The 22,448-nt window shown below is 46.3% G+C and overlaps 1 protein-coding gene across 1 annotated transcript; it reads left to right on the top strand.

Annotated features, from left to right (window-relative positions):
* Positions 1–2,509: 2,509 nt before the first annotated feature.
* Positions 2,510–21,767, top strand: EBPL (EBP like). The gene is made up of 5 exons (XM_065593981.1): positions 2,510–2,842; positions 3,394–3,445; positions 13,636–13,704; positions 16,182–16,320; positions 21,261–21,767. The coding sequence occupies exons 1-5, from the start codon at positions 2,657–2,659 to the stop codon at positions 21,499–21,501; spliced, it is 687 nt and encodes a 228-aa protein (XP_065450053.1). The 5' UTR covers positions 2,510–2,656; the 3' UTR covers positions 21,502–21,767.
* Positions 21,768–22,448: the final 681 nt, after the last annotated feature.

The raw sequence follows: 22,448 nt of genomic DNA, 5'->3' as shown, positions 1-22,448 counted from the left end.
AAAACTCCAAGTGGCACAAAAAAACTACTACATCTTCCCTCACCAACCCAGGCTTATCACAAGCCCATCAAACCTTTCTGTCACTCTTAACATTGGCTTCCCATGAAATAGCAGGTCAAGTTCAAGGTCTTGTTTCTTATCTTTAAGCTGCTCCGTGGTGCGGAGCCAAGTACCTGTGAGATTGCTTAGCTCTGGGATGAAGAATCGTGGTTGTCAAGTCTGCTTCTCAGGCACAGGGGAACTTTAACCATATGGGTAAAGCTCATCTAGGTCGGAGACTTTTCTCAGGGGTTGGTCTGAGACACTGGAATGAACTCCTAACCCCTACATAACTGTGTGTATATTTTAAAAAAAAAAACCTGCCAAAGCAAAACTGCACTATGCCGCACTTACAGCCTTCCCCATGCAGAAAGGATGAGAATGACCCTTGTGTGACAGATATTAATTGTGATCCTAGTTACACTACTGTAACGTACTCAATAATAATGAAAGTGGTATATGAAATGATATTGAACTATGGTACAGCAAATCACCCTGCATGTAGTCTGAGCTGCTACACAGTTTTCCCAAGTGAGTTCCCCTTTGCTTGCTGATCCTGGTCCTGACATCCAGCTGGAGACATCCCTCTTCAGGCCTAGTTGGTATCCATGTTGATACCATCTGATACCAGATGCTTCAGGTTTTTGCAATAGCTATAGTAGTACATAGGGGACTAAAGTCTGGAACCCATGGTCAACTTGTACATATTTTCCCACCAGGCCATTCCTTTACACTAGGATTTACGAGACTTGAGCAGATAAGGCCAACTCTACAGTCTGCACTACTGTTCGGTCCTTTGTGCCTTCTGTTTCCACATCCAAGTTAGTAGACAAATATGGTTCCTTCTAATTTAATTGCAGTGCCAGGTCCTCTATCTTGATGAAGGCATGGTGTGAGAAATTAACTAATGGGATTTTAACTCCAGGATTAATGACACCTCATAAGACTTTTATACTGTACTCTTGCATTTGGAAAACTGCTTTTGATGGCAGTGTAACTCCTTTAGGACCACCCTCTGCTCTCTAAATTTGTCTCCTACTAAAATGGCTTGAAAGGGCTCGGGTACCCTGAGAAGCAAGGCCTCTGCCCTCAGTGACACTAGGGGGAAAGTCTCTCAAATCACCTTATTTACTTAATGTTAATGCCCGCTATGTGAAAGGAGCTTTCTAAACTCTCATGGACTCTGCTCTGAGGAGCTCACAATCTAAGGACAGACACAGAGAGAGGGAGGTTGGGGGAAGGGGAACAAAACCAGGCATATTAGATTCACTTTAAGCAGTATGGCAGGAGTGGGTCTTTAACAAGGACTTACAAGTGGACAAGGTAAGGATGTTACAGATGAACTCAGGAGCATCAATAGCCAAGTGAAAAAAATAACTAACAATTAAATGGCAATGTATCAAATGGAAAAATTAGAGTATTTTCCTGCACTAAAATAAATATTGGTCCCTAAGCCTAAAGCATTTATATTACTCTATTGGTCAACCACAAGCTGAACTGGAGTACCTAGTTAACATGCAATCACATTGTCTTTCTATTTGGTTAATGGAAAATAGAAGCATAAGTTGATGGCAAATGGCTGCACAATTAATTAGATACAGATGAAGAGCTAGTAGGATTATGATACAGTAGGTACCTATAAAATGAAACTTGCCCTGAGGTGAAGTGAGTTTTGTTCACTTGAAAACATCTGGTACTGCTGGGGATAGGATATGGACTAAACAGACTGGGTGTGATCGAGTGTGGATCCTAAAAGTGGCTATCCTAAAAGAAACGTACTAGCTCAGTCACAAGATAGTGGGCTCAAAGCAGGAATGGCTGGAGGAAATTCTACGGCCTGTATGCCCTGTAAAAAGAAGAACAGGAGTACTTGTGGCACCTTAGAGACTAACAAATTTATCAGAGCATAAGCTTTTGTGGACTACAGCCCACTTCTTCGGATGCATACATGGGCTGTAGTCCACGAAAGCTTATGCTCTAATAAATTTGTTAGTCTCTAAGGTGCCACAAGTACTCCTGTTCTTCTTTTTGCGGATACAGACTAACACGGCTGCTACTCTGAAACCTGTATGCCCTGTGCAATTTCTGGGCAGAGACAAGCTCAGGCTAAAGCTTGTATTCCAGACAGTGGGACAAGAGGCCTTTCAGCCTCTGATTGTCAGGATAGCAGCCTCAGTTAGGGACGGCCACTGTGTCAGTCTCTATCACCACACAGTGTCCTTTTTCAACTCCCCAAATAGAACACTACGTTCTAGGACCCCTGTGACTTTTTTTCTTTACGCTTGAATTTGATATTACCAAACCCAATCTGTATGAGCCTTTCTGCAGACAGTGACACCCCATAGCCACCTTCCCACCCTCCTGCCCAAGGCAGCTGGTGGGTGCCCATAAGCCTAACAGCCCCCCATCTCTCTCTGTGGCCATGGCTGTCGCAGGCTGGCAGTGCCCCTGCCTCTCTGGGTCCGGGACTGCCGCAGGCTGGCAGTGTCTTCCCCCCGTGCTCGGAGCTGCCGCAGGGTGGCCGGGCCCCGCCCCCTGTCCCTGGCGGAGCCCGCCCGCCCTGGGGCTGTGCTGCGGGGGGAGGGAGTCGCTGCCGTGGCCGCCAGGTGAGCGTGGTATGGCCGGGCGCGGGGCCGCAGCTCCCCCGCTGTTCGGCGCGGCGGCGGCGGGCTCGTTGGCGGTGTGCGCGGTGCAGCTGGGCCTGGCCTGGGCGCTGGGCCGGAGGCTGGGCGGGCGCTGCGCCCCGGCGGATCGCTGGGTGCTGGGCTGGCTCTGCTACGACGTGCTGGTGCATTGCACGCTGGTGAGTGCGGGCCCGGGGCTCAGGAGGGAGGGAATGGCCGGGCCCATAGTGGGGGAGCGGGAGAGGAAAGGGGGCGCTGCAATGGTGAGAAAAGGGGGCGCTGCAATGAGGAATGGGGGGGACGCGGCTTCCCTACCGCAGCCCAACACAGGCGGGTGTGAACCAGACCCAGCCTGAGGCATTTTGTCAGAAGTACTCCCCCCCCCCCCCAACAAACAAAACACCGCTGCCCTCCGCGTGGTAAATACACCCCCATGTCTCCGCTTCATTGGCAAACTACTCTCCTGGCACAGACGCTGCCTCCCACTATTACACCTCAGTACTGGCTGTTCAATATTTCAGCCGCCCGCACACACAGGCAGTAACTCCAGCTGTCAGAGGGCCGGGTCCTACTTTATTACTGGCCATGGTCCTATAAATCTGACTACCCTGGGCAAGAGTTTGGAGACACCATGGTTTGCTGCTGGTCTTACAAGTCCTCAGTCTCTTCAGTCACTAGGCTTCAGGTAGGATTTGATCAGTTTTACATTTTAAAATACTTCATTCTGCAGCAGCCAAGTCAATGCGCCCACCCAACAAGCTGCACCCACCATACCGGACAGGCGCGCGGGGGAAAACTTGCTGCAATCTTTTCTTCACAAGAAAATTAAAAACGCCTAGTGGTGGTCGAACTGGTAGGCTGTGTCATCTTCTTAGGGCTTTGTAGTTGCTCTGTCAGTTTCAAGTCAAAAGTCAGAATGATTTGTTTAAGGGATGGATAGCTCAGTGGTTAGCTTGTTTAAGGGAGAGATAGCTCAGAGGTTTAAGCATTGGCCTGCTAAACCCAGGGTTGTGAGTTCAATCTTTGAGGGGGCCTCTTCAGGCTCTGGGGCAAAATCAGTACTTGGTCCTGCTAGCAAAGGCAGGGGGCTGGACTCAATGACCTTTCAGGGTCCCTTCCAGTTCTATGAGATAGGTATATCTCCATATATTAATTGATTAGACAAGCTTCCTGAGAACTCTGTTGTTCTTCCACAGAAAGTTTACTGCTTCACTTGATATTACAGATAAATCCTAACTCTTGCTAAAATTTAGAGGGTAGCTGAAAACACTCAAGTGAGACTAGTTCTTGTATCCAGCCAAGCACTGGAAAAATCACTATGTGTTTGAGATTTGTACCACGTATGTCTTTTGTAATCAAACAGCCTTTCACTTTTCACTTGTCTCAGGAAATCAAAATGTTATATTCAGCTCTTTTATCGTGTCTGAGACATCAACCAAAACACATACAATCAGTTTCTCTGTGCTTCTGTAGCACATCATGACTTGCATCACTAAGTCCTGAGACAGAACCATGAATCCAAGCACTGTTCAATATCTTACGGGTAATGGGTCACTTCAGCAAATGCATCTTGCCCATAGCACATAATTATGTCCTGATTTTCAAAAGTCTCACTGACTTCAGTGGGAGCTGAAGTTGCTCATTACCTTTGAAAATCAGGCTGTGAATGTGCAGGGCAACACTCCATTTAATACTGTGGACAGATTTTTATAGAGTTCAGAGTTGGTTGATATCAATATTTTACACATCTTTAACAAAGCATCCAGAAAACTTTTCAGCTGATAGTCAGTTGCTTTCACAGAACTCCACCTGCCATCCTACTAGTTCCAGAAAGTGGCTTTGATCTCATAGCAACATGCTCCTTTAAGATTTGCTAGTGACATGGTGAGGAAATGCACAGATTGTAATGATTGAGCAATTTCCAAGGAATGTTATCCATCACTGTCAACTAAGTTCAAATTATGAGCAGGCACATGGGACATAAACATCTGAAGAATGTTTGTTTATGTAAGCCCGCATTGCATCTTTCAGTGCTCCCCTACAGCCTGTACTGGGGGCCATGAGACTGGGCACTGCTCTGCTCCTCTCCTTTCTTCCCCACAACCTGATGATGTTAACTCCCATCCCTTCCTTCCTTTTGTTCAGGGCGGAACTACTGCGTGGAAGAGGTAGTAAGGGGAAGCCGGCAGTCTTCTCTGAGTTCCTCCTACCCTGTTCTAGGCTATGTTTTCTAGGTATCTGAGTGCCTTCCACATTAATTGGATTGGCAATAACATAGTCCCTAGTGGACTTTATAGAATCTCTTTCTCTCTCTTCTTTTTTGGGGTTATAGAAATTTCTGCTTGTGGAGGCAGTTGTTGTTCTGAATATAGATTCAGAGATTCTAAGGCCAGAAGGGACCATGGTGATCATCTAGTCTGACCTCCTGTATAACACAGGCCATAACATTTTCCCAAAATAAACCCTAGAACATATCTTTTAGAAGAACATACATTTAAAAATGGTCAGTTATGGAGAATCCACTGTGATCTTTGGTAAATGGTTCATGTGGTTAATTACTCTCACCTTTAAAAATGTATGCCTTATTTCTAGTCTGAATTTGTCTATCTTAAACTTACAGCCATTGGATCATGTTATACCTTTCCCTGATAGATTGAAGGGCCCATTATTATATATTTGTTCCCAATGAAGGTACTTACAGTCACCCCTTAACCATCTCTTTGTTAACCTAAACAGATTTGAGTCTATCGCTATAAGGCATGTTTTGTAATCCTTCTTGTGGCTCTTCTCTGAACCCTCTCCAATTTATCAGCATCCTTCTTGAATTGTGGGCACCAGAACTGGACACGCTATTCCAGCAGCAGTTGCACCAGTGCTAAATTCAGAGGTAAAATAATCTCTCTACTCCTACTTGAGATTTCCCCGTTTATGCATCCCAGGATCGCATTATGTCACCTACAGAAACTCTTTTCTATCTCTTCATTGGCTAGGAAGCATATCTTCAGCCCTCTCAAAACCCCCAGTCAAACAGATGTCTCTTGCTGTATGACCAAAAAGTCATCAAATTTGGGCTTCTTTGGACCAAGGTGAGGAGCAAATTCCAGAGTCCTGGAGCCCTCACAGAGAACGCTCTGCCAGCCTCCCACACTGTTATAACAAAGGAGATCTCAGCTTGAGCATCTCTCCTGACAGCAACTGTGATGGCATGGCACAGGGAGAGAGGCGATCCCTCGGATAGGCCAGTCCCACTGCTTAGAACTTTATGGGTCATAACCAACATCTTAAACTTCAATCAGAAGCCAGTTGGCAGCCAACACAGATCCTGAAGCACTGGTGTCATGCTCCCAGTGTGAATTCCCATTCAGTGAGTGAGCTGCTACGTTTTGAACCTGTTTCGGTCTCCAAATGGTTTTCAAATGTAGCTCCACCTAGAGCACAATGCAATAGTCTAATCTTGAGGTAGCAAAATCCTGGATAACGGTTACAAAGTCTGCATCCAAAAGGACAGGTCAGAACCTCCTAGCAAGTCACAGATGGCAAAAAACTGCCTGGGTTACTGCTGTAATGCTGTTGACATACAGCAGCTTGGGGGGGGGGTGTCTAAAAGCATCCCTAAACTGTGGACCCTATTCCCTAAAAGGACCGTTTTTATGTGTGCAAAAGTTTTCATGCTCATTCAGTGCTTGGCACCTCTGGTGAAGGTGTAATTTGTGATGGTTTTGGGGGTAGGTAACAGATTAAGGTTCCTTGCTCATTCCCTGTAGACCTCCAAACAGCAAACTGATTTGTAATAAATTTTCAGTTCCTTGCTGATCTGGGTTAGAGTCAAACCAAAGGCCTACAGGTGAAAGGTTCCCTATTTCATTAGTAATCCCTTGAATCGTCTCATTCCCTTCCCCTCATTCCTCTTTCTTGTGCCCTCAGAGCCTTTCCACCTTCTTGGACTGTTTCATCAGCTGCCAATAGGGGTTGAGCTTATCAACATTCAAATAAAAACTTAAAGATAAATATGAAAGATTAGATCTTCATAAAAAGAACGAGGAGTACTTGTGGCACTTTAGAGACTAACAAATTTATTTGGGCATAAGCTTTCGTGAGATAAAACCTACTTCATCAGATGCATGGAGTGGAAAATACAGTAGGAAGATATATATATAGAGAACATGAAAAGATGGGGTTGCCATACCAACTCTAACGACTCTAATCAATTAAGGTGGGATATTATCAGCAGGAGGAAAAAAACCGTTTGTAGTGATAATCAGGATGGCCCATTTCAAACAGTTGACAAGAAGGTGTGAGTAACAGTAGGGGCGGAAATTAGCATAGGGAAATAGTTTTTAACCTCAGCCGTGCAGAACACAATGCCATCCACAGCCTCAGGAACAACTCTGACATCATAATCAAAAAGGCTGACTATCGCTGACAAAGGACGTGATGATACAGACTAACACAGCTACCACTCCTAGATCTTCATAGTGATCGCTGCTTCTCAGCTCAGTGCTGTCACATAGTGGCAGTCCTTAAGAGCTGCATCAGATTAAGTCTTTGGATGGCACACAATCAACATCCTTGCCCATTTTGTCTGAATGGAGATGGTACTGTGTGAGATGCATTGGCAGGAATGGTAAGTAAACTATTTGATATATATGGCCTGGATCCTGGCTGATCTGATGCTAAAGCACACTGCTGCTATGAGAAGCCACCTGTCTTCTTGTATGGTATGTCTGTCTGTCACGTCCAACGATGATGTCCTGGCATCTTGTGTCTTCTTGTATGGTAGCTCAGGCCCTGAATTCCTTCCCTCATCTCTCCCAACAGAAAATCAGTCTGTTCACTAGGGTCGTGCGTTTAAAATGCAGGTCATATTTCAGTGTTACTAGAAGTTTAATATTGAGATCAGGTGGTTTTTTTCATTGCTTTTGTTTCACAAAGAGTACCAGTTGCAGCATATAAATAAAATAAACCACAAGTGAAATGGCTAGATCTGTTTTAATGAGGTCTGATGACAAAGTGGGCAATGGGTTGACATTGTTGTGTTGGGATATATACACCATCCTGCCTCTGAAGGGATTATTTTGGGCCTGAAAGGCCAATTAACCCATCTTGTTGCACCTAGAGAGTGGGCCAGGGTTAATTAAAGCCCAGCTGAAGGAGGAGTTGGGTGATGACTATAAAGAAAGGGAGTCTGGAGCAGAAGGGAGCTGTAGGGAGAAACTCTCTGGAACTAGAGAGTGGAGAGGTTAGGCGGGCAGAGGAGGAAGCCCAGGGAGAAAGTTGGCCCTGGGATCCTTCCCTAAGTAGAGAAGTCTGGCAGGAGAGACACAGAGCAGTACGGGAGGTGGAGCAGGCTGCAGTGGTGTGCCACCCTGATAAAAGGGCAAGGTGTGGCAGGTGAGAGAGACCTGGCAGGTGTTCGATGGAGGAACAGAGCAAGGAGAATTTGAGACATGAAAGGCCAATACTGAGGAGGGCAGAAGTTGGTTTAAGTTTGTACTTTTGGAGTGAGATTTATTAGGGGATTCCGGGGAGACCCTTGCGAGTCCTGGCTCTGAAAAAAGGGTGAACTTAGAGTGGCTGTGGAAGAGACCTGCTGACAGGCTACGGAAGGAGGAACTCCAGGGAGGCAGCAGAAGGGAGTCGCTCGACAGAGCAGACCTTGGCTGGAATCCACTGTAGCAGGGCGGCTGGGGTTCCCCTACCAGCCACTGGTGAGGTGACAGGAAGCCCCTGAGATGGGAATAAGCTCAACTGAGAACCCTGAGAGGAGGATGTGAGGACCCGGGGCTGAAGACCTTTTGTAAGGATTATCGTTGGATTCTCTATAACCCCAGAAGGGGTAGAACTAAAATGTGAACTGGCCAGGGGCCCAAGTTGCGAGAAGAGGCAGATTGCCACAGGACTGGAGCAGCCATCAACAGGAAATCCTAGAGGTGAAAGAGCAGCTACGCTGTGCCCAGCCACAAGGGGATGCACCAGCAGTGAGCCAACCATTCTACTATTGTCCTTTTCCGTTCTAATAATTTTATTACTGCTTGAGTTTTGGAATGTGACTTAGCAATACTAAAATGTCACTGACATATAATTAGAAAAAATATTTAGCCATGTGGGTTTTAAAAATATTAGAAGGGCAGGGATATAGCTTACTAATATATGCACAAGGGACTAATAATACTTCATTTTATGTAGAACAGTTTGCTTGATCAGTTTTCGTAATTGACCCAATATCTGCTTTAAAACATTTACAAGAGTATCCCTCTGTTTTTCTGGATTCCTTTTTCAAAATACAGTTTATTCTGTGTTCTTGTTCAGTTTTGCTAATGAAGGTGCAGCTGCTGCACAGAATTGTATTTAAAGAACAGGGGTCCCTGAGAATAGGAACCTCAGGTTCGGGGGGCGCTTTATCATGTCATCAGAAATTAAAGTGAACTTTACTTACAGGATTTCTAAACTAAACAATCTAATCTAGGAATTTATATGGCCTCCATCACTGTAGTACCTGAGCACCTCATCTGAGAGTCAATCAAAAACATACTTAATGATAGATTTGAAATATAATCAAATTATGCACAAAAACCCTCCTGTGTTAAAGCTGGGAGTGGAATGATGAGAATGTTGTGCATTTATAACAATAGTAATTCAGCCATATTGTAAATGTTGTGTTTTTGTCTTTGCTGTTGGGTACACGGGTTTCCCTTTGCTGCTTTCCTACTTGTTATGTTCAATATGGATGGACAGAAGACTGGCCATGGAGAGTCAGAGAGTGCTGCTTTGCCTTAGATTTGGTGACTTCCTGTTCTTTTGCCAGCCCCTGTGACTTTCTCTTCCTGCCTTTCCCTCTCTGCAGCAGGTGTATGAAGAACAGTTGCTGATGCAGTTGTGTAGAGTTACCATACGTCCGGATTTCCCCGGACATGTCCGGCTTTTGGGTCTTTAAATAGCCGTCTGGGGGGAATTTGTAAAAAGCTAAAAATGTCTGGGATTTCCCCCCGGACGGCTGTTTAAAGACCCAAAAGCAGCTGACAGGGCAGCTGCGCTGGCGGAAAGAGGTACCGGGAGCAGCATGGAGCGGCCGCGAGAGATGGGTGCGGGCGGCCCGGCTCCCCCTGCCTGGAGCTCCCCTCGCCCACCGCGGGGCTGGGGCTCTCCCGGGGCTCTGCCCTGCACGCGCCCAGCACCCCCGGGGCTGCTCCTGCCTCTCTGGTGTGGCCCCAGATCCCCTCCCCCGGTGGTTTTGGGTCCTGCTGCGGCTTGCGTCCCTCTGCCTCCTCCACGGGGCAGGCAGCCCCAGGAGGTTGAGGCCATGCCACCCCTTCCCCAGCTTCCCCCTCCAGCAGCCCCCGCATCACCCTGCCTGGCCTGTTCAGCCCTCGGCGCCACTGGGTCCTGCTCTGCCTCAAACAACCCGCCCCTACCATGGGGCAGCCCGGCTCTGGGGGAATGGGGGAGCCACAGCAAAGCCCCGCCCGGAGCTGGTACAGGAGACGAGCAGGGCTCTCAGCCGGGGCTCTCAGCCCAGGCTCCGGCATCAGCCCGCAGCAGGGAGCGGAGCCACCCCCTGCCGGCTCGGCTCAGCCAGGCCCTGCTCTTAAAGGGACATGGACCTGGGCTCGGCCCGGCCCGGGGTATGTGGGGGTGTCACCTCACCCCCCGCCTGGGGGGCCTGGCAAGAGGGGTGCTCGGCACCATAGCTCTCCCCACAACCCCCATAGTCAGCTTCTCTGCAGGCAAAGCTTGGACTATAGAAAGCATATGGGAGGAGAGCCTGCGATCCAGGGCTTCAGGAGCTGCACCTGAGCCAGTGAGGAACAGCCCAGAGCTACCGGGGCTAGAGCTTCTTGGCCAGCCGCCGGAGGGAGCCGCTCAGCCGGGGGGGGCCAGACTGGGCCGCGCCTCCTCGCGCTTCCCCCGCTGCCACAGCCCCAGCTTACCTGCTGCCTGCCTGTTTCAGGCTTCCCGCGAACATTTGATTCGTGAGAAGCAGGGGAGGGGGAGGAGCAGGGGGCGGAGCGTTCAGGGGAGGGGGTGGAGTTGGGGCGGGGACTTTGGGGAAGGGGCGGAGTTGGAGCAGGGGTGGGGCAGAGTTGGAGCGGGGTCGGGCCCTTTGGAGTGGCTCCCTTTTCCAGGACTGCAATATGGTAACCCTACAGTTGTGTCTCTCCCTACCATGTGTCATTCACTCCTCATTCCTTGCAAGGGGATGAAAAAATACTGGGCAAAGCAGTTGGGAGGTCAGGTTGGGGCCAGGGCCCAGAATGGAAAATAGTGCATCGTTGTCATGGTTCAGTTACAAATCCAGTACATTTTTCCAAATCTGCCATGATGCAACCATGTATGTTTATGGGGTTTTTTTTGTTTTTGTTTGTTTTAAACAGTCCTAATGAGGGACTCTTTCCCCTCTAGAAAACCTTCTTTAATCCAGCCCAGGTTGTAATTCCCTAAAGGTGTTCTCACATGAAGGTGTTCAGTGCCTTCTGAATGTAGAACAGGGGCGGGCAAACTTTTTGGCCCGAAGGCTGCATTGGGTTTTGGAAATTGTATGAAGGGCCGGTTAGGGGAGGGAGGCATGGCCCGCCCCCCCCCCATCTGCCCACTCCCCCCACTTCTCGCCCCCTGATGGCCCACTCCCGGGACCCCTACCCCATCCACCCCCACTGCTCCCTGTCCCCTGACTGCCCCCCCGCCACCGCATCCAACCCCCCCCCCCCGTTCCCCACCCTCTGACCACCCCAACACCTATCCACCCCCCCACCCCTGACCACCACCCCGAACTCCCCTGTCCCCTATCCAACCCCCCCGCTCCCTGCCCCCTTACCAGGGCCGGCTCTAACTTTTTTGCTGCCCCAGGCAAAAAAGGAGAGCGCAGTGCCGCACCGCCGAACCCCTGCCCCCCCCAGCGCCTCGCTTTGCCATCCAAACCCCCGGTGCGCCGCGCCAGCCAAACCCCCTCCCCCCCGGAGGGCCGGGCCGGGCCGCCCAAACCCCCCCAGCGCCGCGCCGGGCCAGGCCGCCCAAACCCCCGGAGCGCTGCGCCGCGCCGGCCAAACACCCTCCCCTCCCCCCAGCGCCAGGCCGCGCCGCGCCGCCCAAACCCTCGGAGCGCCGCGCTGCGCTGGCCAAACCCCTGCTCCCCCAAGCACCGTGCCGGGCCGGGCCACCCAAACCCCCGGAGCGCCGCGCCAGCCAAAACCCCCCAGCACCGGGCCAGGCCGCCCAAACCCCCGCCCCCCGGATCGCCACGCCACTAAAGCAAAAAAAAAACCCCTCGAGCACGGCTCCGCCAAACAAAAACACCGCGAGCGCCCCCCGCCACCCCAACATTGGCCGCCCTTATAAGGTGCCGCCCCAAGCACGTGCTTGGTCAGCTGGTGCCTAAAGCCGGCCCTGCCCCTTACCACGCTGCCTGGAGCACTGGTGGCTAGCAGCGCTACAGCCATGCACTGCGCAGCACAGAGCACTGGGTCAGGCCGGGCTCTGCAGTGGCGCTGCCCCAGGAGCTCGCAGCCCCGCCGCGCAGAGCATTGCTGAGGCTGCGCGGGAGGGGGAACAGCAAGGAAGGGGCCGGCGGGCCAGCCTCCCGGGGCAGGAGCTCAGGGGCCAAGCAGGAGGGTCCTGTGGGCTGGATGTGGCCCGCAGGCCGTAGTTTGCCACCTCTGATATAGAATGAACTGGTGGTCTCACTGCAGTTCCTAGTGGACAGATATCACAAAAATCAACACCTCATCAGAGAATTGAAGATAAATGAATTATCCTATACTATCTAGAGGTGATCCCTCCAGAACAGGGATGCAGCGTGCTGGTACAGCTCTGCAATAAAGCCTGCTCATCTGGTGCCGGGGCTGTACTGCTCTGGGCAGAAATAGACACCTTCATCCTGCAGGGCTGCCAACCTGGAACTTTGCCCAATGCTACATTTGACAGAACAGTTCCCTCTTGTCTCTTATTGGTGTTCTATCCAGAGGGGCTGACATGGCATTCCCTGTTCTTGTAGTCATTGGTATGATCCCCCGCAACTCCAGAGCTTTTATATAAATAGATTGGTACTAGTCCTAGTCACTGGACTTAGCCCTCACCAGAACTGATTATTTTTAGAGTTTACTCATGGGGTAACCTTTTTTTAAATTTTAACTAGAGTGAGGTCAGGCAGTAGTTCATACCTTTCATGCTGTTAGTGCAAGGATAGAATTGAAAACAACTTTATATTTTCAGGGAGATTTCACAGGCTGTTTGTCTTTCTTTGCTATCACAGTCTTTGATTCTCATGCATTCTTATGCTCTGTAACTTTCCTTTCTCCAATTCCCTTTCACTTCCCTATCACTGTTCTTCTCACAAGCTTTTCCTGGCTTACTATGAAACATTCCTGGCTAACAGTTAACCATCTCTCCTCCTTTTGGTGCCACTGCACTCCTGTCAGAGCTCTCTTCCTTCCCTCACCAACTGAATTCTTATGGAATACTTTGATGTTTTCTGACTGAGGTGTGATATAAGTGCAAGATTATATTATAGTTGACTCTGGATCTTGGGAAAGTGGGTTTTGTAGCCTGTTCAAATTTGCAAGTTTAAATGTCTTGGTTCTGATGTCAAATTTGTTGCATATCCACAATGTGTTTGCATAGGGGGCTTATGCGTATGAGGGAAATGGAAAAGAAGTGTGGAGAGTGGACATAAAATAATACAGTTGACACTTTACAGCTCAAAATGGTCATATTTTTTTTAAACAGAGAGGTCTCAGGCACTACAAGATTACTTGAATGCATGCTGGTTGATTATTGTATAAAATGCATTGAAAGGCATGTCCAGTATGTGGCACTGCTGAGGTGTTTACACACGGGATTTCTATATTTATTAATAGTTTCCTTATCTAATCTATGACATTCCTAGAATGTCATACACCATATTCTGAGTGCTAATATGGGTGTTGTCTTGCTTCAGTGAAATTAGAACATATTTCTGCTTTGCTTTCCCCCCTTAGGAAGGCCCCCTTTGTGTACCTGTCTTTAATAGGAACAGTGGCAGAGTCAGACAACATATTTGCCTCTCTGTGTAAGTATCATTTTCATTTTATGACGGCAGGAGTACTTGTCAGGTGTAGGGGGATTGGTTGTGGTGGCACAAGGAACCATAGGGCGCATATGCAGCCCCAACAGACACTGGTAGCCAAAGAATCCAATTTCATGTGCATGGGGTGTATGCACACTAAGAGTGGAATTCATGTGGACAGTCACTCAAAGAAGAAGAGTTGTTCATTTTTATGTATAGGAAAAGCTTTGAGGAACCTGGTAGTTTATATCCAACCATTTGATTTACTTTATGCCCCGATGGCGGTCTGAGGGAATGTCCCCTTTAGTCCAAATCGTCTGTTTCCAAAAACAAAACCCAGCAACCACTCTGCCTTTGAGAAAGTAAGGAGGAAAACCCAGCATTAGTAAGGTTTAATATGATTATACAATAGCCTGTGAGTTTCCTCTGCGGTAAGTTTATGTTGCTTTTGATGACATGTGAGTGGCTAAAAACGCACTGCTGGAGCAGCATCTTTGAAAAGACTAATGTTTAGGCTATTATTTAGGCTAACGCATTGCTTGTTAATTTAATGAAGAGAGCGACATAATTCTGATTTCATATCCCCTCCCTCCATGATGAAGTCTAAAGCTGACATTTTGGGAACTTAATGCATCTAATTTTCTTGATATTTGTTCTTGCTGTAAAGAAGTCTTGTTAGTTAAAATGCAGCATCTGTGACCCTTCTATCATAATAGGGCTACAGAACAAAATGACAACTTCAGTTTTTAATCTTTTGTTTGTTTTGATAAAGGGCCTGATCGTGTCATCTTTGTGCGCCCAAAATGCATTGCTTAGAATGGGAGTCCTGGGTGCACAGAGAATGCAGGATTGAGCTTATATGCAGGGTGAGACAGACAGGACTATGACCATTTTCTTTTCAAAACCCTTTACACACTTCAAAACAATCCCAAATATGGTTGTGTCTTTGCAATGCTATTTTTGCAGACACCAGTCCACATTGTTAATAAACATACTGTAGCGTGAACTGATAAAACTGAATAATTGTCTTTGCGCTGCAGAAATGAACACAAACCTGTACATCAAACAGATTAGTGAACTGTTCTGTCATTCTAACTCAATACAGACTGTCACTTAAGGCCAGCTTGACTTACTTGACTTTTGTTTCTTTAAAGATTGTTCTCTTCCCTCCATGATGCCAGTGTGTGTTATGTCATTAAATATTGAATCCTATTTATTGACTATCTTTTCCATTAGGACATTTTTTTATTAGAAATTTCTGCATCTATCCACTTAGGTATTTCTGTGGCCTTCATCACCTTAGTATAAGAGAATCTGCCCCTTCAACTCTAGAGGAAATTATTTCTCTCTCAATTATGGCAACTGGCTCTATAGACAAATGTGTGCAGTCCATTTGCAGTTATTGCCTTATTTAAATAGGGTGACCAGATGTCCCAATAAAATCCGGACTGTCCCGATATTTAGGCGTTTGTACCGCGTCCCGACCGATGTTTGGTTGGGACGCAATTTGTCCCGATATTTCGCGGCACTCTGGGGTTTTTTGGTTTTTTTGCTCCGCCGGCAGCACTCCCCCTTTTTTTTTTTTTGCTCCGCCAGTGACCCCCCCCCCCCATGTGTCTCGATATTTTCTTCCTCTTATCTGATCACCCTATATTTAAATGTTGATTCCTTGTGGACATAAACTAGAAAAAGAGTCCAATTCTTCCCTCATTTAATATAGCTAGTAGGGCTGCGGGTGTAACTGAGATCAGAATTTGGCTGTCCTTAGCCTGGAGCACTAAAATATAAGACTAATTTTAAGGTGTTGGGGGGGAAATAGCTGAGTTCTAGAAACAAATCTCCAGGATTTGTCTAACCACCATTATCCCCAGTGATTAACAAGCTTTTTCATCTTCCTCATGTGTATTTTAGGAATAAAGATAGCACAAGGAAAGTCTTTTTCTAGATTTGTGCGGGTTTTCTCTATAGAAGTTACTTGATGAACATGGACGCCTACATTCAGGGAAAAATTTCCTTTGAAAGAAATAGAATAGAAAGAAATACACCTCTACCCCGATATAACGCTGTCCTTGGGAGCCAAAAAATCTTACCGCGTTATAGGTGAAACTGCATTATATTGAACTTGCTTTGTTCTGCCGGAGCGCACAGCCCCGCCCCCCGGAGCGCTGCTTTACCGTGTTATATCCGAATTCGTGTTCTATCGGGTCGTGTTATATCGGGGTAGAGGTGTATAATCCGTCACTTTAGCAAACAAACAGTGATAATCTTATTTCTGAAGCACTTGGATGCTCACGTCAAACATCCTTTCATAGAGTAAAATTTTTAATCACCTAAGTCCATTGGGTGCTTTTGAAAATGTTACGCATAATCTTCCCTCAGTGCAGGGGAGCAGTATTGTCTGTTCTCCCACCCACTAAGAAGTTATCTTCTTGAATTGATTATACCAGTAGTGGAATTAACTGTTATGTTTAATTTTTTAGGGAAAGAATATGGAAGAGCAGATGCAAGGTGGCTTTATTCTGATCCAACCATTGTGTCTCTGGAAATACTAACTGTTGTTTTGGATGGCCTTCTAGCACTGATCCTCATTTATGCTATTATCAAAGATAAGTACTACAGGTAAGTCGTGTTAGAAATCCAACAGTTACTTGGTGCAAAGTACATGAATAGAATAGGTTCTTGCATCAGTATTTTGGGTGGGAAAAATTGTGTATTATAGAAAACGATGATCTGAAGTAACACTTGGGCTGTTGGGCTGCCTTCAAGCTGCAGAAGACACAGGAGAATATTATGAGAGATGACATTTGACTATACAGCTTTGTGCGCTGTGCAAGAAGTTGCTTAATCTGTTTCCAGCGAGTATTTCAAGGACAATTGTAATGGTGGGCAACCATGTCCTACTAACTTTAAGGTCACTTTATATAACCTGAGCCTCCACTCCAATGCTGTAGCACCTGCAAGGGTAGAGCCTGCAGCCCCTAGATGAGTCCCTTTTGCTGATTTGAGATGATTGCAGGACAGCTACCTCCACCTGATACCTCCTTGAGAGCAGAGGATCTTTCACTCCTTGGAACATGCAGGCAGCAATTGTAACTCCCTGATCGACAAAGAGATCCTAATTATAGTGTCATTTAAACAATGTTCTGTCTTAAAAAAGAAGGCATTTACTTTTAGTCCCATGTGGACACAGCTAGAGGAAGGTATCAAAACTTAAGCTACAAAGGTGAAGGATGCGTAGTTATGTTTTTACTTGCTATTATCAGTGTGTCTCCATTCATAGCTGTTCCTTGGAGCTATCTACTAATAGTAGCCTGAAAGGCAATGATCCTTGTTCTAAGAGGAGATTATCTGCTTTTTGAAGGGAAACCCAGGCCTTTGGTCTTTCCAAATATTATCCCCTCCTGCATGGGTACCTAGCTCTGTTAGTTTCACTATTCTTTGGTTTGGGGTATGTGCAGTCTTGTTTTTCTTAGTTCCCCTTGTTGGGGTCTTCTGGTGGTTTTTCTTCGAGTGCTGGTCCCTGTGTGTATTCCACATGTGGGTATATATGCACTCCATGCTCCTGAGACTGGAGAATTGGCAATTAGTGTCCGTTGGTCCACTCCTGTTCCCTGGCGTTCCTTGTGCTCAGTACCCAGGGTATAAGGTGAGGTGTGGCCTGTCGGCCTCCCCAGTTCCTTCTGACCACTACATGGCCTGAGTCGGAATCCTCTGTGTCCGAAGCAGCTTCATCATCTTACCTGTAAACATATTGTAAATAGTTCTTAGAATTTTAGTGGTTTTAGTGCTTTTCTAGTTGCTTTTTAGTTAGAATAGAGTAGTTTTTCCCCACCTCAGGGACCCTTCCCAATCCCCTCCCTACCCCCAGGAGAAGGTCTGTGCCCAGAGTTCTGGGGTTTAAGAACTGTCTCTCTGTTCCACGTTCCTTCTCTGCCAGCGCTAGCCATCCACGCTGTCCTTATTGCCTGGGGAGGCTCAGGTCTCTGCCAAGTTCAGCTTCTGCTGCTCCTTCCCTACCCAAACCCAAAAGGGAGGAGAGCTTCAACTGAGGATGCACCTCATGGAGAAAGCCAGGAGATCCCAGTGAAATCCAGGCTGGGAGGACCCTCCTGTACATCAGCCTAAATCTGCGAGCAGCATCCCTCTGACCACGATCTCTGGAGCAGAGACCAGGTCTGTAAAGCCTAAGGACTCGTCTCAGGCCTCTCGTTAGACTAAGGGACACTCTCACGGACACAAAACCAGATCCACTTCCAGATCTGCTCACAAAAGAAAGGGGATCCCTCCTTGACTCCTTCCAAACTGGGTGAGTCCTCAGGCTCAGGTCCTAAAGACTTAGGCCAGCTTAAACCTCTCAGCCATAAGGATAAGGTGCGCAACTCTGGTGCCAACTAGCAAGCTGCAGAATCACATTACACTCTCAATGATGTACTTCCCCAGTGCACAAAACTCTCTGGCAGACAATCTCAGCAGACACTGCTCCGCAGATCATGAGTGGGAGATTCACAGTTCAGTCCTAAACTAAACCTTCACTCAGTGAGGAATGCCATCCTGGGACCTGTTCACTTCCCAGACAAACAAGAAGGTCAACCAGTACTGCTCCAGAGCAGTACTAGCTCAGGACTTCTATCATGGACAGAACACCTGAGGTATACCTTTCCTCCCATTCCACTGCTCCTCAGGTTCTGGGGAAAATTTGCCATAAGAAAACATAACTCATTTTTATTGCACCCACTGCCCAGACAATTTTGGTTTCTGAACCTCCTGAGAGTGTCAACCCACTCTCCCATTAGCATTCAATCCTTCCCACTTCTGCTAACTCAAGAGAACAGTGGGATCAGACAGCCCAACCCAAACCTCATAGCCTGGTATTTGGATGGGTTTCAAATCTAAAGCATTCATGTTCAGAGGCCATTCAAGCTCTTTTCAACCACGCCAGAAAAGACTCCACCAGAAGATGCATCTAGCTTCATGGAGGTATTTCTCTACCTGGATGCAACAGAACTAGTTCTTTCCAGACACAGCAGGTGTTCCTGCTATTCCACACTACCTTCTTATTCTCAAGACGTCAGGCCTTTCTGTCAGCTTGCTTCAGATCCACCTAGCAGCAATCAGTACCTTCCACCCTCTGGTAAAGGGCTAGTCTAGTTTTACTCACCTGATAAGAACCAGATAAATGAAGGGTCTTTCTAGGACCTTCCCACCAGTAGTGCAACACCACAGTGAGACCTCAATCTCATTCTTTTACTAATTACCAGAATACCCTTTGAACCGTTGGCTACATGCTCAATGTCCCATCTGTTTATGAAGGTTGCCTTCCCTGTCGCTATCACATCAGCCAGGAGGGTGAGTGAACTGGCAGCACTCATGGCCAACCTGCCACATACCATATTCCGTAAGGAAAAGGCTTCCCTTTGCCCAGAATTCACCCCAAAGGTAGTGTCTGATTTTCACATCAATCGATAAGTTTACTTACCAGTATTCTTTCCAAAACCCTATGCTTCCAATGAGGAGAGGAGGCTTTTTTCCCCCTCCATGTCAGATGAGCTTTAGGTTTTACCTACAAAGAACAGAACCAATTAGAAGAACTCCTGGACTTATTCATCCTTGTAGCAGAGCGATGATGGGGACAAATGTTATCTGCTCAAAAAGCTGTCTAAGTGGATCTCTGGCTGCATCATCTTCGCTGTCAGTTAGCCCAGCTCCCTCCCCCAGATGGGATGAGGGCCCATTCCACTAGACCACAGGCAACCTCAGTGGCATTCCTTTGAGAAGTATCTCTACTGGACATTTGTAGGGTGGCTACCGGGTGTTCCATCCACACCTTCACGAAGGATTACGCTTTAGTCCAAGCCTCTTCCACAGATGCAGCCACTGGGACAGTGATATTACAGACCTCTGTACTGGCCACATTCCTGCACCTCCCTCCTGTTTAAATACTGCTTACCAGTCATAGCCACCCACACGTGGAATATGCATAGGGACCAGCACTCGAAGAAGAAGAAATGGAGGTTACTTATATCAAACCTCCAATTACAGGTGTTTGGTCCCGATCTGTTTGTATTCCACTACCTGCCCTCCACCCCATCTGCTTCACATCACATCTGGGTTTGTGGTAAAGAAGGAACTAGAGAAATGGTCAGTCTTCACCTCTCCTTATACCTTTGGAACTGAGCACAAGGAACACCAGAGTGCAGGTGTGGATCAAAGAACACTATTTGCCAGTGTTCTGGTCTCAGGCACATGGAGTGCATGCTTACCCCCATGTGGAATACAGGTAAGGATCACACATCTTGAAGAACCTCCAGGTACAGGTAAGTAACCTCTATTTTCTTCTTAAAGTCTTGTCATATTGAAAATTATTTGGATAAGAAAATAAATACTGGGTTCATGTATGTTTATATACACACAAGCACCTTGAACTAGGTATAGCACTATTGCAAAACTGTTTGCCAGTCAGTCCTGTCTACCGACACATTCAACAGTGTTGAGAACCTGGTTACCACACAGTTGTGTCCTGGCATGTTAAAAACAGTTTTATTTTGTACAGAATCTTAATGTGGTTCTTTAATATAGATAGAAGCTGGGGCCTAAGCGGCACTGGTAAAGTAAGCATATTTCATCCACTTATGGTGGCTTAGTAAACTCTGTGAGTTTAATGTAAATATTGCTTGTAAAGATTAGCAGACCAAAAAATTAGCTGGTTAAGTTGTACAGGTTAAAAAGAATATTAGTGCTTTGACCGACTCTGTCTGGCAAACAGAAGGATTGCAATAATCCCCCACACATGGACTATGCATAGGGACGAGCACTCGAAGAAGAAATGGAGGTTAGTTACCTGTAACTGGAGGTTCTTTGAGATATTTGGTCCCTATCTCTATAAAAAGCAACACAGGGTCCTGTGGCACCTTTAAGACTAACAGAAGTATTGGAGCATAAGCTCTCGTGGGTGAATGCCCACTTCATCAGACGCGTCTGATGAAGTGGGCATTCACCCACGAAAGCTTATGCTCCAATACTTCTGTTAGTCTTAAAGGTGCCACAGGACCCTGTGTTGCTTTTTACAGATTCAGACTAACATGGCTACCCCTCTGATACTATCTCTATAATGTGAAGCATTATATAAGTGCTAGCATAAAGTGGCCAAAAGTTTGTTGACAACTTTTTTTCTGTTTGAAAAATGCTGTTTTGTTGAAACCAAAATATTTCTTGGAATAATATAGGGTTTGACAAAAAATCATAAAGAATATTTCTCAGATCTTGGATGGAATTTTTGGTGAAAACTGGGGAGAGACACCCCAGAAAAAGATACTCACTGAGATGAGACCCAGGTTCATGTCCCTGCTCTACCTTTTCACCAGATTATAGGCTATTCTGGGCTGGGTTTCATGATTGTTTTTTTGCGGGGAGGGAAACTTCAAAGGTCTCGTTTTTGTTCTGCATCAGAACTGAAATAAATTTCAAAACCTTGAAAATTATGTGTGAAACAGAATAGTTTTCTGGACAACACTAATTTTTATTGCAGTTGCCTAATTGTTTTTTCTTCTTCCTCTTTACAGGCATTTCATACAGATTACATTGTGTGTTTGTGAATTATATGGTGGGTGGATGACATTCTGCCCAGACTGGCTCATTGGAAGTCCTAACCTAAACACCAGTAACTGGCTTTACCTGTGGGTCTACCTGGTATTTTTTAATGGCATATGGGTAGTGTTACCTGGACTTTTATTGTGGCAGTCCTGGTTAGGACTTAAGCAAATGCATCATGAAAAATCAAATACTAGAAAGAAGATTAGATGAAGATAAGCCCACTTCATTAACCCCATTAGTTGAGAGATTTTAAATTGAGAGTGTAAGCAGCATTATTGTTTTTGCAGAGACGCAATCAACTGTTCATCTTTGTAGCTCACATGTAAATTTTGTTGTAGGACATTGTATTTCAGGCTGATCCTTTCTTAAGAGGAGGAAAATAATGTACATCATCAATGACGTACATAAAAGTACTCAAACCAATTGCCATATTACTACACTGCATACAATAATAAACAATATATTTTATAACAAAATGGTGTGCAGATATTTTTCTTTTCTTCCCCCCTCAAAAGAAAAATGTTCTTATCAAACCGGAATCCTTGAACCGCCTGAAGCAAGCAAGCAGTGAAATACTCAAGTTGGCTTTACATCCTGATTTCACAGTCCTGTTCATCCTTCAATCTCCAAGTATCATCAAAGTCCAGAGTTTCATTTATATCTGAAGCAGATTGTTTTTCAAATGTCAAGACTCTTAGCAACAAATTTTGACTTATACATAAAGTATTAGTAAAGCAATCTGTCTACTTAAGGTATTAAATCTGAATGAGAACTTGCTGCTTATCTGTGCCTCAGGAGAGGGTTCTGATAAATGCCCTCCACCTTTCCTTCCCTGCGCTCCCCATACCTCTAAAAATGTCCATTTCACTATTGAAACAGACCTGACTGGCTCCAGGGATGTATTTGCTTCTGAGTGTTGTGGCTGCATATATGACTTTACATTGGATTAAACATTTCAGGTGCTGGTGAAATTTTACCTACAGTAAATTCCTAAAATGTTTCCTCTATTTGATTTCATCAGTTTCATGTTCACGGATTAATTCACAAACTGTGGAGACTAGGTAAGCAGCAGCAGTCTTTGATACAACTAACAGCTTATAACAAACAAATGAGTTATTTATTTTGTTCAGAAAAATCTGTATGCTTTACAAAGGGTA

The sequence above is a fragment of the Chrysemys picta genome, chromosome 1 (genome assembly GCF_011386835.1).
Source record: "Chrysemys picta bellii isolate R12L10 chromosome 1, ASM1138683v2, whole genome shotgun sequence".
In the NCBI taxonomy this organism is placed as follows: domain Eukaryota; kingdom Metazoa; phylum Chordata; order Testudines; family Emydidae; genus Chrysemys; species Chrysemys picta.
Note: the sequence above shows the minus strand (reverse complement) of the source record. Positions and strands in the feature narration are given on the sequence as shown.

Coding starts and splice junctions, on each gene's coding strand:
- EBPL (XM_065593981.1), top strand. CDS start 2,657: ATGGCCGGGCGCGGGGCCGCAGCTCCCCCGCTGTTCGGCGCGGCGGCG. Junction 13,705..16,181: donor CAACATATTTGCCTCTCTGT/GTAAGTATCATT, acceptor TTAATTTTTTAG/GGAAAGAATATGGAAGAGCA. Junction 16,321..21,260: donor ATCAAAGATAAGTACTACAG/GTAAGTCGTGTT, acceptor TCCTCTTTACAG/GCATTTCATACAGATTACAT.